Source organism: Sinocyclocheilus anshuiensis, unplaced genomic scaffold (genome assembly GCF_001515605.1).
Source record: "Sinocyclocheilus anshuiensis isolate Anshui unplaced genomic scaffold, SAMN03320099.WGS_v1.1 scaffold447, whole genome shotgun sequence".
Classification (NCBI taxonomy): Eukaryota; Metazoa; Chordata; class Actinopteri; order Cypriniformes; family Cyprinidae; genus Sinocyclocheilus; species Sinocyclocheilus anshuiensis.
The window spans coordinates 4,287,377-4,299,811 of record NW_015552615.1 but is presented as its reverse complement, the minus strand read 5'-3'; the positions used below and the strand labels follow the sequence as shown (position 1 = coordinate 4,299,811).

General features: G+C 37.7%; 2 protein-coding genes across 3 annotated transcripts; one reads left to right on the top strand and one right to left on the bottom strand.

Annotated features, from left to right (window-relative positions):
• Positions 1-421: 421 nt before the first annotated feature.
• On the top strand, positions 422-4,321 carry LOC107666025 (cathepsin Z-like). Its single transcript, XM_016457115.1, has 6 exons — positions 422-690; positions 1,823-1,986; positions 2,964-3,143; positions 3,229-3,379; positions 3,452-3,617; positions 3,696-4,321. The coding sequence occupies exons 1-6, from the start codon at positions 572-574 to the stop codon at positions 3,819-3,821; spliced, it is 906 nt and encodes a 301-aa protein (XP_016312601.1). The 5' UTR covers positions 422-571; the 3' UTR covers positions 3,822-4,321.
• A 688-nt stretch (positions 4,322-5,009) lies between these two features.
• On the bottom strand, positions 5,010-11,434 carry LOC107666106 (negative elongation factor C/D-like). Of its 2 annotated transcripts, none has more exons than XM_016457254.1 (15): positions 11,311-11,434; positions 10,769-10,872; positions 10,531-10,640; positions 9,804-9,913; positions 9,172-9,279; positions 8,918-9,070; positions 8,704-8,834; positions 8,448-8,613; positions 7,296-7,430; positions 6,394-6,533; positions 6,038-6,152; positions 5,834-5,929; positions 5,605-5,745; positions 5,356-5,485; positions 5,010-5,171 (listed from the first exon to the last, which is right to left on the bottom strand). In XM_016457254.1, exons 1-15 carry the CDS (start codon positions 11,365-11,367, stop codon positions 5,137-5,139), a joined length of 1,731 nt encoding a protein of 576 aa, XP_016312740.1. In that variant the 5' UTR covers positions 11,368-11,434; the 3' UTR covers positions 5,010-5,136. The 2 variants fall into 2 exon arrangements, with proteins under 2 accessions (XP_016312740.1, XP_016312739.1); XM_016457253.1 differs by having other exon boundaries at positions 5,011-5,171; positions 10,769-10,875.
• Positions 11,435-12,435: the final 1,001 nt, after the last annotated feature.

Here is a 12,435-nt window from a genome sequence, read left to right as displayed (position 1 = left end):
TTTTAGACCCATATATATATATATATATATATATATTGCCTCATCCCATTTTGCCTTATTCATTGAGACTTATCATTTTCACACACAGACGTGGTGGGGCTAATTGTCACACTGTCACACTCTAGTGTATATTTTATATATTTAAGTTTTGGCTACAAAAAAAATCAATAAATAAAAACTCTTTTATTACACACTGACCTTTTGCGACAAAACGCCCTATGCTGTCACACTCTATAGTGTAAATTGTCACAATGGGAAATTACTGTTCACTCAGAACTGTTTACTGACACTGAAGTAGATTATGAAAACGAGAATTTATGCAGTTGGGCTTTCCTTAGATAAGTTTGTGACAACTTCCGTGTGTGACAACTAGCCCCGGTCTCGCTTATAGTGTCAATTATTGGGTATTTTGTGGCCAGAAAGCGTCTGACAAACACAACATATTTTTTTCTTAGAAGATGCCCTATAAGAGAGTTAGTTTCGATGTTTTCTCCACGCCTCCATGCAGACACGAGGAATAAAACCGCAGTGCAGACTGGTGTGATGATCACATGACCGCCTGAGATTCAACATGGCTCGCGTGCTGCTCTTTTATCTGTTTACTCTGTCGGTTGTTTTCGCCGGACGGTATTTTAATGAGAATGAGCCCTGCTACAGACCCCAGCCGAGGAGAAACCTACAAGGAGTCAAGTATGTCAAACTGTCATTTTTTCTAAACTTCATAACACTCAAATTATACATAAACATTTCTATGTCTAAGTTACCCGAGTAGTGCATGAAATGCGCCTCTAGGGCCGTGTCTCAAATCTCAATGTCTCAGTCAGCAGTTTTGAGTATCAGACGTTTGTACCCAAGTCAGGCGAGTAATACACACTGTTGAGGCAAAAAAAACTATCTAGGTAGCTACATCTGGGTTTTACTAGTGGGTTTTAATACGTTAACTAACTTTCTTCTTACTCTCTTTTAAAAATTTTAAAGAGATAAAATAAATTAAGTAGTGGTTCTTTTCTTTTCTGGGTTTGTGGGTATGCAAGTTTGTAAGCAAAAATACGTGTTAATGTCATGCTGAGAAATATGTAAATAATATTTTGAAGTTATTTCCTGTACTGTTCTGTATGCTAATATATTTCCTGTTATTCTCTTGTAAACCTTATTTACAGTTGTTAGTTCATGTAATAGATATTAGCTAAGCTGAGCTTTGGTACATTCTAATGATATTTTATTAATTATTATTATTATTATTATTATTATTATTCTGGCTCATATGGGCTATGTGTGGAATAACACTATGTTTACTATTTTTGTTGTATAAAATATGTGAATTTTCTGCTTTGAACTGATTTGCCAAAATGCGCAGTATTGAGCACAGCATACTGTATCCCACAATGCAATGCACTCAAATTGACTTTCAATTTCCGGTGTAATGCATGAATCATTTTTCCCATTATTTGGTCATCTCATTTTAATTTTTTGGCTCCGTTGTCGCCCAGTGTATTGCAGGCGACTCACGTCATGGCAATTCGGCACATGAAATTATTAAGAGAAAAACACAACAGAGTGGTGAAAAGGTAGCCATCATGAGACCGTTTGACACCTGCTTCATTTATGATTATAAATGTCATGCCCTCAAGGTTCATTTCCCATTTTTGGTTGTTAACTGAAGAACAGATGGCCTGTGCATGGGTTATTTGCTGGAGTTTCCTTCATGGCCTCTTGCTGCTTGCTGTGAATGCCTTTTCAGTGTTATTGTGGTTAGTGAAGAGAGAGCTGGATTTGTGGCTTAATGGCATACGTAGATGGTTGAACAACTTGTGTTCTTCAGGACTGGACCACGTCCTTATGAATATATGAATTTAAAAGAGCTCCCCAAAGCATGGGACTGGAGAAACATCGACGGCATCAACTACGTCAGCACCACACGCAACCAACACATACCACAATACTGCGGCTCCTGCTGGGCGCATGGAAGTACTAGTGCTATGGCAGGTGAAGGAAAATATTGTTACAAATGTAGAGCAGTTCAACCCGTTTCTTTTCTTTTTTCCTTTTTTTTTTTGGTGTGTGTGTGAATCACAAAAGGAAATATTAAGGAAAATGTCCTGGCTGGTTTTTCCCATAAATTTCTGGTAAATATCTCCATGTTCTGTGGGGAGAAGTAATTAAAGGGATTCACATGAGGATGAGTAATTGAAGACACATTTTTGTGAAGCTTGCGTTTTCATAAGGAACCACAGAACATCACCAGCTCTGTTGTAGCCTCTTATGACTTACAGGGTTGTTTAATTATTAAAAATGCAATGGCCTGGATCTGTCATATGAAATTATGATGTGTATGCCATTTGACGCTTGCATACCACCTGACTATCATCTGATGTGCAGTTATGACTTAAAGGTGTTTTCCTGATCTCAACGAGTTTGTACATGTTTGAGATCAGCCACCTTAACATATCAGTGAACTTGCCACTTCCTCTTACTGAAGCTTTACCAACATTTTCCACAAATAGTTATCATGTTAGATGATCTATAACAGTATTATTACATATGATATTAATCTACAGTACAATAAATAGTAGGTAGTTTTGAATGCACCTAATTGCTTTGGACCTTGTTGATTGTATCTAACAATTAAAATCATTTAACAGTGTCATAATTGAGAAACCCATCATTTTTAATTTGACCACTTGACCTTGATAATATTTTTTGAAGGTGAAGCACCTCTTTTTTGCTAATGCTTAATTAAAAAAAAAATTATTTTGATGTCAATTTCAATACATTTGAAAATAATTAAATTCATAATTAAAAATAAAACCACTCATAATTTTTGGTTTGCTTGACCTTGATATTCAATATTTTCTAATAGTGAAGCACATCTTTTTTTACTGACCCTTTGTTGTAAAAGAAAAAAAATAAGTGCTAAAGTTCCTCTTTTCTTGTCAGCCTATGTAACTTATTTTTTCTTGTAGATCGTATAAACATCAAGCGGAAAGCAGCATGGCCATCTGCCTATCTCTCTGTCCAGAACGTGATTGACTGTGGCGACGCAGGTTCCTGCAATGGTGGAGATCATTCTGGTGTGTGGGAATATGCACACAGTACAGGCATTCCTGATGAAACCTGCAACAACTATCAAGCCAAAGATCAGGGTAAGAAACTTGTTTGGTTGGGCTTCTGGTAGTTTGCTTTACTGGACATTTGTATGGCATTAGTGTGTATTTCTGTTTTTTTCAGACTGTAACACCTTTAATCAGTGTGGAACCTGCACAACCTTTGGCGTGTGTAATGTAGTAAAGAACTTCACTCTTTGGAAAGTCGGAGACTATGGCTCAGTTAGCGGGCTGGACAAGATGAAAGCTGAGATCTATTCTGGAGGACCCGTCAGGTATACAACATGTTGTGGATTTGTCTTATTTTTAACCAGTATTTGTTGATTTTTGACACTTTACCTTTGTAGTTGTGGGATCATGGCAACAGACAAGCTGGATGCTTACACAGGTGGTGTGTACTCTGAATACGTACAGGATCCCTATATAAACCACATTGTATCTGTAGCCGGTTGGGGCGTTGATGAGAATGGAGTGGAGTACTGGGTCATCCGTAATTCTTGGGGAGAGCCATGGGTAAGCAGAACCTGACAGTTGGGCTAGTGGCCCTATGAACATGATGTTGAATGTATTTTCTGCTCTTTTGTTATACAGGGAGAGAAAGGCTGGCTCAGAATAGTCACCAGCGCATACAAGGGCGGCAGTGGGAGCCAGTACAACCTCGCCATCGAAGAGGACTGCATGTATGGAGACCCCATCCTACCCAAAAACTACCTGTAGATGGCTGTGATGTTCTTCACAGAGAAAAGAGCCTTAGATTTGCCAAATGAGATTTTTTTGATGCTGCCCAAGATCAGTTGCAGAGGTTTTGTTTGAATCGTTTTTAATCTCAGGAATGTTTTCGAGAAATTGTACAGATTTGTTTCTGTAATTCTGCATTTGTAGGCCCCCTTTTTAATGGTTTTCTACTACCTAATGAACAAAAAGGGAAAAGTAGTCCACCCTTGTTTTTTATACACATTTTAAGGATGTTTTAAATGGACCGAACTCAGGCCAGATGGTCAGCTAATGACCTTGTGTGCTGAAAAGTTTTTAAAAGCAAAAGTACATAGTTTGCTACTCTTGTTTTTATTTTGCTTTTAATGCATCTGTCAAAGTGAAGCCATGGATCAGTTTAACCGATGCACTGTTTTCAATCACACTCTTCAATAAGTCTTATCAAGTTCTACTTCTTGTCATTTTATTGTGGGTATTTTTGGTCAATTGCTTTAATTTATTTTAAACTGAGTGGAACAGACTAAACCAGGGGTGCCCAAACTCGGTCCTGGCGGGCCGGTGTCCTGCGGAGTTTAGCTCCAGCTTGCCTCAACACACCTGCCTGGAAGTTTCTAGTATGCCTAGTAAGACCTTGATTAGCTGTTTCAGGTGTGTTTGATTAGGGTTGGAGCTAAACTCTGCAGGACACCGGCCCTCCAGGACTGAGTTTGGGCACCCCTGGTCTAAACTGTGTCTTTGTGATCAGTTGTATTCAGTTCTAGCAGCCAAGCAACACACCAATAATTTTAACAAATGCTTTGGATCTTTGATTTAAAGACTACATCAAATGAGAAACTCAAGTTGCAATGACCCATGGTCACTTTTTTAGTTAAGTTAGTTTGGAAATATTTTGAAGAATCATATACAGCAGTAAAGCTGTCTCTTAATGCAACATATTCACTTGCATTAAATTTAATTAAATTGGCATCTACTTTTATTGAAGACTAAAACCTCCAAAGAAACATGTCAACAGTATACCTGACCAAATATATTGTGACCTTAGAAATGATGACACTATAGACTTAGTACAACCTTGTTTAATAAAATTGATTACAATATACAAAAAGGAAAACCAACGTCATAGATTATTTCTAAGCAAAATAGAGGCTCTGAAATCTTATGACCTCAAAACACACTTTCAAAGTTCAACACTCGTGTCAATATTTTCTGTGGAAATGTCAACACAACAGTATATACACTGAAATTGGCTGTCCGTCCATGAAGAGTGCTCCGGTCCTATGATCCTTCCACTTCTCAAACGTCCTACTAATTTCGATGGTTAGTTCATCATGATGAAGTTGGATTTGCAGTGAGCTATAATGTGAAATTGTAGATTAATAACCCAAGTGTTACAAGCATAAATCTACATAATTCTGAGTTGCATTTGTATGCCCCACAAATCATGGTTCCTCTAGATAAAATTATGCCCCTTTTGGAGATAAAAACATCATACATGTTCAATCTCATCAAGCATATTTTAATTTTAAAAACAACTCACCAATGAACTCAGCTACAGGGTCATGTTCTCCCTCAGTGCGGATTGTTCCCGCTATGCTGTCGTTTTCTAGGATGGGCAAAAACAGCTGGACAAAGTCTGAGGTATATGGAGGCGTTATCACATCTAGAACCTGTCCGAAATTAAACAGGGACGAGAAAACCAACCTCAGACTCAATAATGATACTGATGTCATCTATGAAGAAACTGTGCCACTCAAATCACAGCTCAAAACCAAGACCTAAGCCTCACCTCTGTAACAAAGTATCTGATGAGTGAAATATCTGTGTTGAGCTTCTCAAGACATTTGCGGATGTAGCCGACCACTGGAAGAACATAACCTCGACTCAATAGGTGAACCATACGGTCCAGTAAGGTCTTCTTGAGCTCCAGCTGAAAAAATCATTGTCAGAATTTAACCTGAGCACTGGAGGAGCAAATACAAATGCACTGATTCTGCCATTTTTGCAGTCTTACAAACCTGCTCCATGACATCAAGCTGCGAGTGTTCTGTCTCGAACAGTTTGATGAGCAACTGTAACACCTGCGGATGGAGAAGCTGATGGCATGTGCTGATCTGAGAAATAAAGACAAATTTTAATGCTTAAACTATGGTGAATCAGAATCTTCATAATAATGGTTTGGGTAGTGACCAGTTCGTACTCTGTTGGTATATTTAATTTACCTCATCCAGTAGTGCTAGATGGACAGGAGTGTGGTCCGTCTGTAGCTGGAAGTAACGAGGCTCAGACACTGTCCAGTCGACCCACTTCAGCACTCCCATCGCTACCACTGGAAACCTGCAATACAAATCCAGAACTACCAAATGTATAATCTTACAAGACACCACCATTCAAAAAGTCAGTAAGGTTTTTAAAAACAAATGAATACTTGTATTCAGCAAGGACGCATTAAATTGATCAAAAGCGACAATGAAGACATTTATAATGTTACAAAAGATTTCAAATAAATGCTGTTCTTTTGAGCTTTCTACTAAATATAAACAATCCTTAAAAAATATATAAATCTGTTTGTTCATACCTTATGCACTGGTATAATGTGCTGAGTTCTGCAACTAGCTCAGTAGCTCCCTTGTTCTCATTGCAGCAGAGATTATGAACCGTCTCAATGGCCTTTGAGGTCGACTTTAGCTCATCTTTATTTATATTCACACGCTTATTCTAGAAATAAGTCATATTTTATGTAATTCTCTACAAGATTTCTTGTCAAAATAATGTACTGAGAAATACAGGTGCATCTCAATAAATTAGAATGTCTTGGAAAAGTTAATTTATTTCAGTAATTCAACTCAAATTGTGAAACTCGTGTATTAAATAAATTCAATGCACACAGACTGAAGTAGTTTAAGTCTTTGGTTCTTTTAATTGTGATGATTTTGGCTCACATTTAACAAAAACCCACCAATTCACTATCTCAACAAATTAGAATATGGTGACATGCCAATCAGCTAATCAACTCAAAACACCTGCAAAGGTTTCCTGAGCCTTCAAAATGGTCTCTCAGTTTGGTTCACTAGGCTACACAATCATGGGGAAGACTGCTGATCTGACAGTTGTCCAGAAGACAATCATTGACACCCTTCACAAGGAGGGTAAGCCACAAACATTCATTGCTAAAGAAGCTGGCTGTTCACAGAGTGCTGTATCCAAGCATGTTAACAGAAAGTTGAGTGGAAGGAAAAAGTGTGGAAGAAAAAGATGCACAACCAACCGAGAGAACCGCAGCCTTATGAGGATTGTCAAGCAAAATCGATTCAAGAATTTGAGTGAACTTCACAAGGAATGGACTGAGGCTGGGGTCAAGGCATCAAGAGCCAACACACACAGATGTAAATGAACTTTTCCACGACATTCTAATTTATTGAGATGCACCTGTATGCATTTTTTTATACATAATGTCTTAAGTGTGCATTTAATCTGCACCTTTTTCCATGTTTCCACAACACTAGCAGCATACGCTAAAATGTGGATATATTTGTGCTTGTGGTCCTGGTTGATTTTAGCTCCGGGTTTAAATAGTGACTGCATGAACAGATCCAAAAAGGCAGGAACTCGGATCTACATGGAGAAAGAAGCAGTTTAGGTAACATCTGTTTAGTCAATACAGTTTTCTGTAGGTATTTTTTACCCAAAAATGAAACTTTACACACTCTCAGGTCATCCAAGATGTAGATGGGTTTGTTTCTTCATCAGAATAGATTTGGTGAAATTCACTTGCTCACCAATGGATCCTCTGCAGTGAATGGGTGCCGTCAGAATCAGAGTCCAAACAGCTGATAAAAACATCACAATAATCCACAATTAATCCACACAACTACATCATTTAACATCTGAAGCAAAACGCTGCGTCCGCAATATTGCTTTCTCCAGTGAAAAAGTAATCTTGTTGGAATCAGGAGAGAAATATGCCCAGATAACAAGCGAAAACAGTCCAAACCAGTTCTAAACAAACATGTCAGTGGATTTTGATGTGAGAGGACAACAAAGAGAGCATTTTTCACTGCAGGAAACATAATAAATAATGGACAGTTCAAAGTTAAAATGCCTTAATGATAGACTTTTTTCTTACAAACACAGCTTTTCACTTCAAAAGATGTTCATTGATGGTATGGAGACGTGTGGACTACTTGTGGATTATTGTGATGTTTTTATCAACTGTTCGGACATTCTGACGGCACCCATTCACTGCAGAGGATCAATTGATGAGCAAGTGATGTAATGCTAAATTTCTCCAAATCTGTTCCAATGAAGAAATAAACTGTATCTTAAGACATCCTGAAGGTGATTTTTGAGTGAACTATTTCTTTAAGCTAAAAACAAAACATTAGAAATACAGTAGATTTATGTGCATTTTCATAACTTAAACATAAATACACAATGGGTTAGGAGTAATAAGCATTTCACTTTTGAATTAGCTTGTTTCCTAATCTAGCTCTCTAAAAAACCTACAGTTGTATACTACAAATATTATTAGCAAGGAAACATTTTGTGACAAATTGCTTATGCTTCTTTATTAGAAGTCGCTTTGGATTCAATTGTTTATGCTAAATGCATAAAGGTAAAGTAGATTCTGACCAGTTCTACAGGAGGTGGATCCATGCTACTGAACATCTTGAACAGGACTGTGATGTCTGCTGGGTTCAGAGCCCCTTTGGACAGCATGGCACCAAGAGCCTGGCATGCACGTGGATATGCAGCAGCTGTGCCCAGCGCTAATGTGATCTGACTGGCATCATTTCCCCTAAACACAGCAAACAAATCAATATCATAGTTATTATTAATTATCAGATCAATAAGGCAGATGAAACAACTCAGTGTTACACAAAAGCACCTCTCATGGGCGTATTTCTGTACTTCCTGTCCAATTCGCCGCATTGCTGAGCCGCCCTGCTCCTCCTGAGCGAGGATGGACATCATGGCTTGAGCGAACAAGTATGTGTGCTCACCGTGACACACCATCTTCTGCTCACAGCACACACAAGAATGAGATCTGATTATAAAAACACAATCATAAACGAACATAGCGACCTCAAAAAGATGCTCACAGCAAATTCAGGCAGATTTTTATCCAGGTTCTGTTCCCCTCCATCCAGCAGTGAGGCGAGAGAGGTTCGTAGGACTCTGGAGAAAACCTCCAACTGTTGACAGGCTGTGGACACGCTTGTGATCTCTCCTTGATACCCTGCATCTGAAATCAACTACAGACAACACACACGATCAAGAAACATGTTTTACCACTACATAAACTCATTTCAGCAATATGAACATCTTTGACTCACTTCAGCCCAATTTTTGTTACCTTGACAGTGAAGTTGAGCATCAGGCAGTCTGGATGAGCCTCAGCTAGTTTGTAGAACAGATCTCTCCATGTTGTGTGTGCTATCATCTGCTCCAGCCATGCTGGTGTCTGAACAGAGATGAACATTAAGCTCATTAGCCTGATAAACAAAGTCAAACTGTAAGCAGCAAAACAATTCTTCTGTATTGTGGCGGTTATTATGAAGATTCCAAGTGTAATGGATTATCGAAAAACAGAAAACGTAAAACAGGGTTTTACGCATAGACATGTCAAGATCTAAAACACGCATTTACAAAATAGATAAGGTGACTTTTAATTTCATGTTGACATTGTGAAAATGAATACGTTGGACTATTGTTTTTGGAAATAACTAATAAGTACAGTCTCTACAATATTTATGCTACAAATTAAATCTTTATAAATACCATAAAAATAAATAATTCTTAAAAATAGTAACTTTTTGGAAGGAAAACAAACAAATGCTAATCCCTAAAATTAAGGAAAAATATAATATTCCAATAAATTATGAAAAAGGAACAAGTGTACTTAACTTCATAGAAACTTCATAATTTATTAAAGGATAAAAAAAATATATATATATATATATATATATATATCAAAATAAAGCTCACCTCTCCCTCAACAGTGAAAATAGAATCTGCTTTCTGAGGGTCAAAGTGTTTGATTAAGAGACTCTTTAAATGATTCTCCACACGCTCCTGCACCTGCGCGGGCTCCACACCTGCAAAGGAGAAACACATGAAATTCAGTTTATTTTTTAATCACAGGCGTGACTCTCAACCCGTCCCGTTCACATTTTTATATACACTTTTACATAAACTTGTAGTCTTTTTTCCCGCGCCTTTGCCGTAGATATCACCTCTGTAACCATGGTGACACGCGTCCAATGAATAAGAGCGCGAGTTCTTCCGTTAATTAATCCACAACAGTTTTTATTTCTGTATGTGTTGAGCATTTGAGTCGTGTGATGACTACACAACTGACCAGAGCAGCTACACACGAAACGCAGGAGAGACGCGAGCGAGCGACTCTTTCGCACTGTAACGGTTCGACTTGACAGACAACTAGTTCAACTCGCTCTGGTTTAAATACTAATTTATACTAGTTGTCCAGTAAGTTACGTTCCTATTAACGAAAATTCGTCTGCGAGCCCTTAAAATTTACGGCTGTCACTCGTTAATAACCGAAATGTGTGTGAACGTAACCGTTATTACAAACTCAAATAACGTTACTGGACGGACAACCGTATTCTGCTAATGTGATATAGGGAGTCGTGAAGTGTGCAGAAATTCAAATATAACCGCATTTCTACAGGATATTTGGGTAACATTCACTGACCCATCTGGATGAGCCACTCCGCCAGTAGATTGACCGTCTGTGCAACAGCAGAGTAGTTCTCTGACAGCAGCTGGATGACATGCTCCGGTGAACCGCCTGCCTGGAAATACCTGCGGAGACACGGACACAAATTCACCGGCACTCACCGATGAGATGTCTGACTAAGTTCAAAGTTGCTTTGAATCATCTTCCCCTTTTTATCTATACAAATCACCCTCTCTCCATTTGGGTGACTTACGTTTTCAGGGTGTTAAACACGGCTGGCTCCATGATATAGTCTCTGCTGGAGAATTTCTGCAGACACTCCTCCTGAACTTTTCCATCAGCATCCGCGTATCCATCCTCCTGGAGCGATAGAAAGAGCGGAAACGGTCAAGCAATCTTTTAGTAGCGAATCAGAAGCTATTTAACGAGATTACAGTAGTTCTTAGATCAAGATATTATTTGTGCATATTACAATCTAACATATTAACTTAAGTTTTTTTTTTTTTTTAAACATGGCACGATGGTAATTCCATGTTTTTGTCTATGTAACGTACCATGTTTCATCATGGTGCAATCATGGATTTTGCACATGTTCCACGTTATTATTTTAACTACCCTGGAGAGTTTCATATAAATAATACGGTATACGAATATGGTACCACGACAGTACTTTTTGTAAGGGTGAATGAAAATCAAAGCAATTCCTGATTTAAAAATTGTAGCTAGTAACTTTAAATCAGATTATAATTTCATGGTTTTGGTGTCTGTGGTGTGGTTTCAGTAAACTAACGTTACCATGTTGCCGTCGTGTCCCTCCCATTCTCCAGCATTGCCGTAGTATTCTTCGTCCATTGAGAGAAATAAACGGATTTCTTTAATCCAGAAAAGCGACTGTTTACAAAAATACGTACGAGAACACCGAACGGCGCGTGTATAATACGTCACTTGATAACGGAATAGCGCGCTTCCTTCTGGACTGGAGTTAACTATAGACAGGGCTCTACGCTTACTATTCTTTTTAGAAGCACTTGTGCTCCTAACTTAAAAAATGTAGGAACACGTTCAAAATTTTAGGAGCACCTTCTAAACAATTATCCAACATTTTATCAAAAAGTAGCCTTCCCATTACGAGGTGATATTTGACTCCTCTAACTTTATTAAAAGTATGTCATCTTTTGTCAAATTCTTAAAAAAATTATATTTTATAAGCTTTTTAAAAATTGTAATTAAAACGACAGAATAAGAACAAGTAGAATAAGAAATATAAGTTAAGTCAAATTAAATCAGTATTAACAAAATTAGTTTGTAGAGGTGGCACAGAAGAACACAAAAGTGGCTTGGTGTACTTTCAGACATTTAATGAGGCTCAGAAGTGGAATGAGTGCAATTAAATCCATAAATTCATGATGATATTAATGTTTTAAATATACAATTTTGAAGAAATATTATAGAAATATTAAATTATTTAAATAACTGAAAAGATACTTTAAAAATGAAACAAACTGCCAGCAGGTGGCGGTAAGTCACTGATTTTTATTACTGAATCATTCATTCAATTGATTCATTCGAACGGCAGAATCATTCAGGAATGAATCAAGTGACTGTCTTTATGAATGGGTAATCATGAATCACTGACTCACTAGATTCGTTCAGAAACGCACGTTCATTCAAAAACGAGACACCGCTGTGTTTGAATGGAGATGTGCAGCGGCTCCGCTGTGTCTTTGTTTTAAACTATTTTCGACGACGAAATAGAGCAAAACAGACAATAGTGTTATAGTCAGACAATGTAAGTCACGTAATATTAACTTCTTGTTTATTTAATTTTATTGTATTAAATCATTATCACATTTACAAACTCCTTTAAAAATCATTAAAAGCTGTCACTCATCTTAGCTCATCGCGATCTCACATTTATAA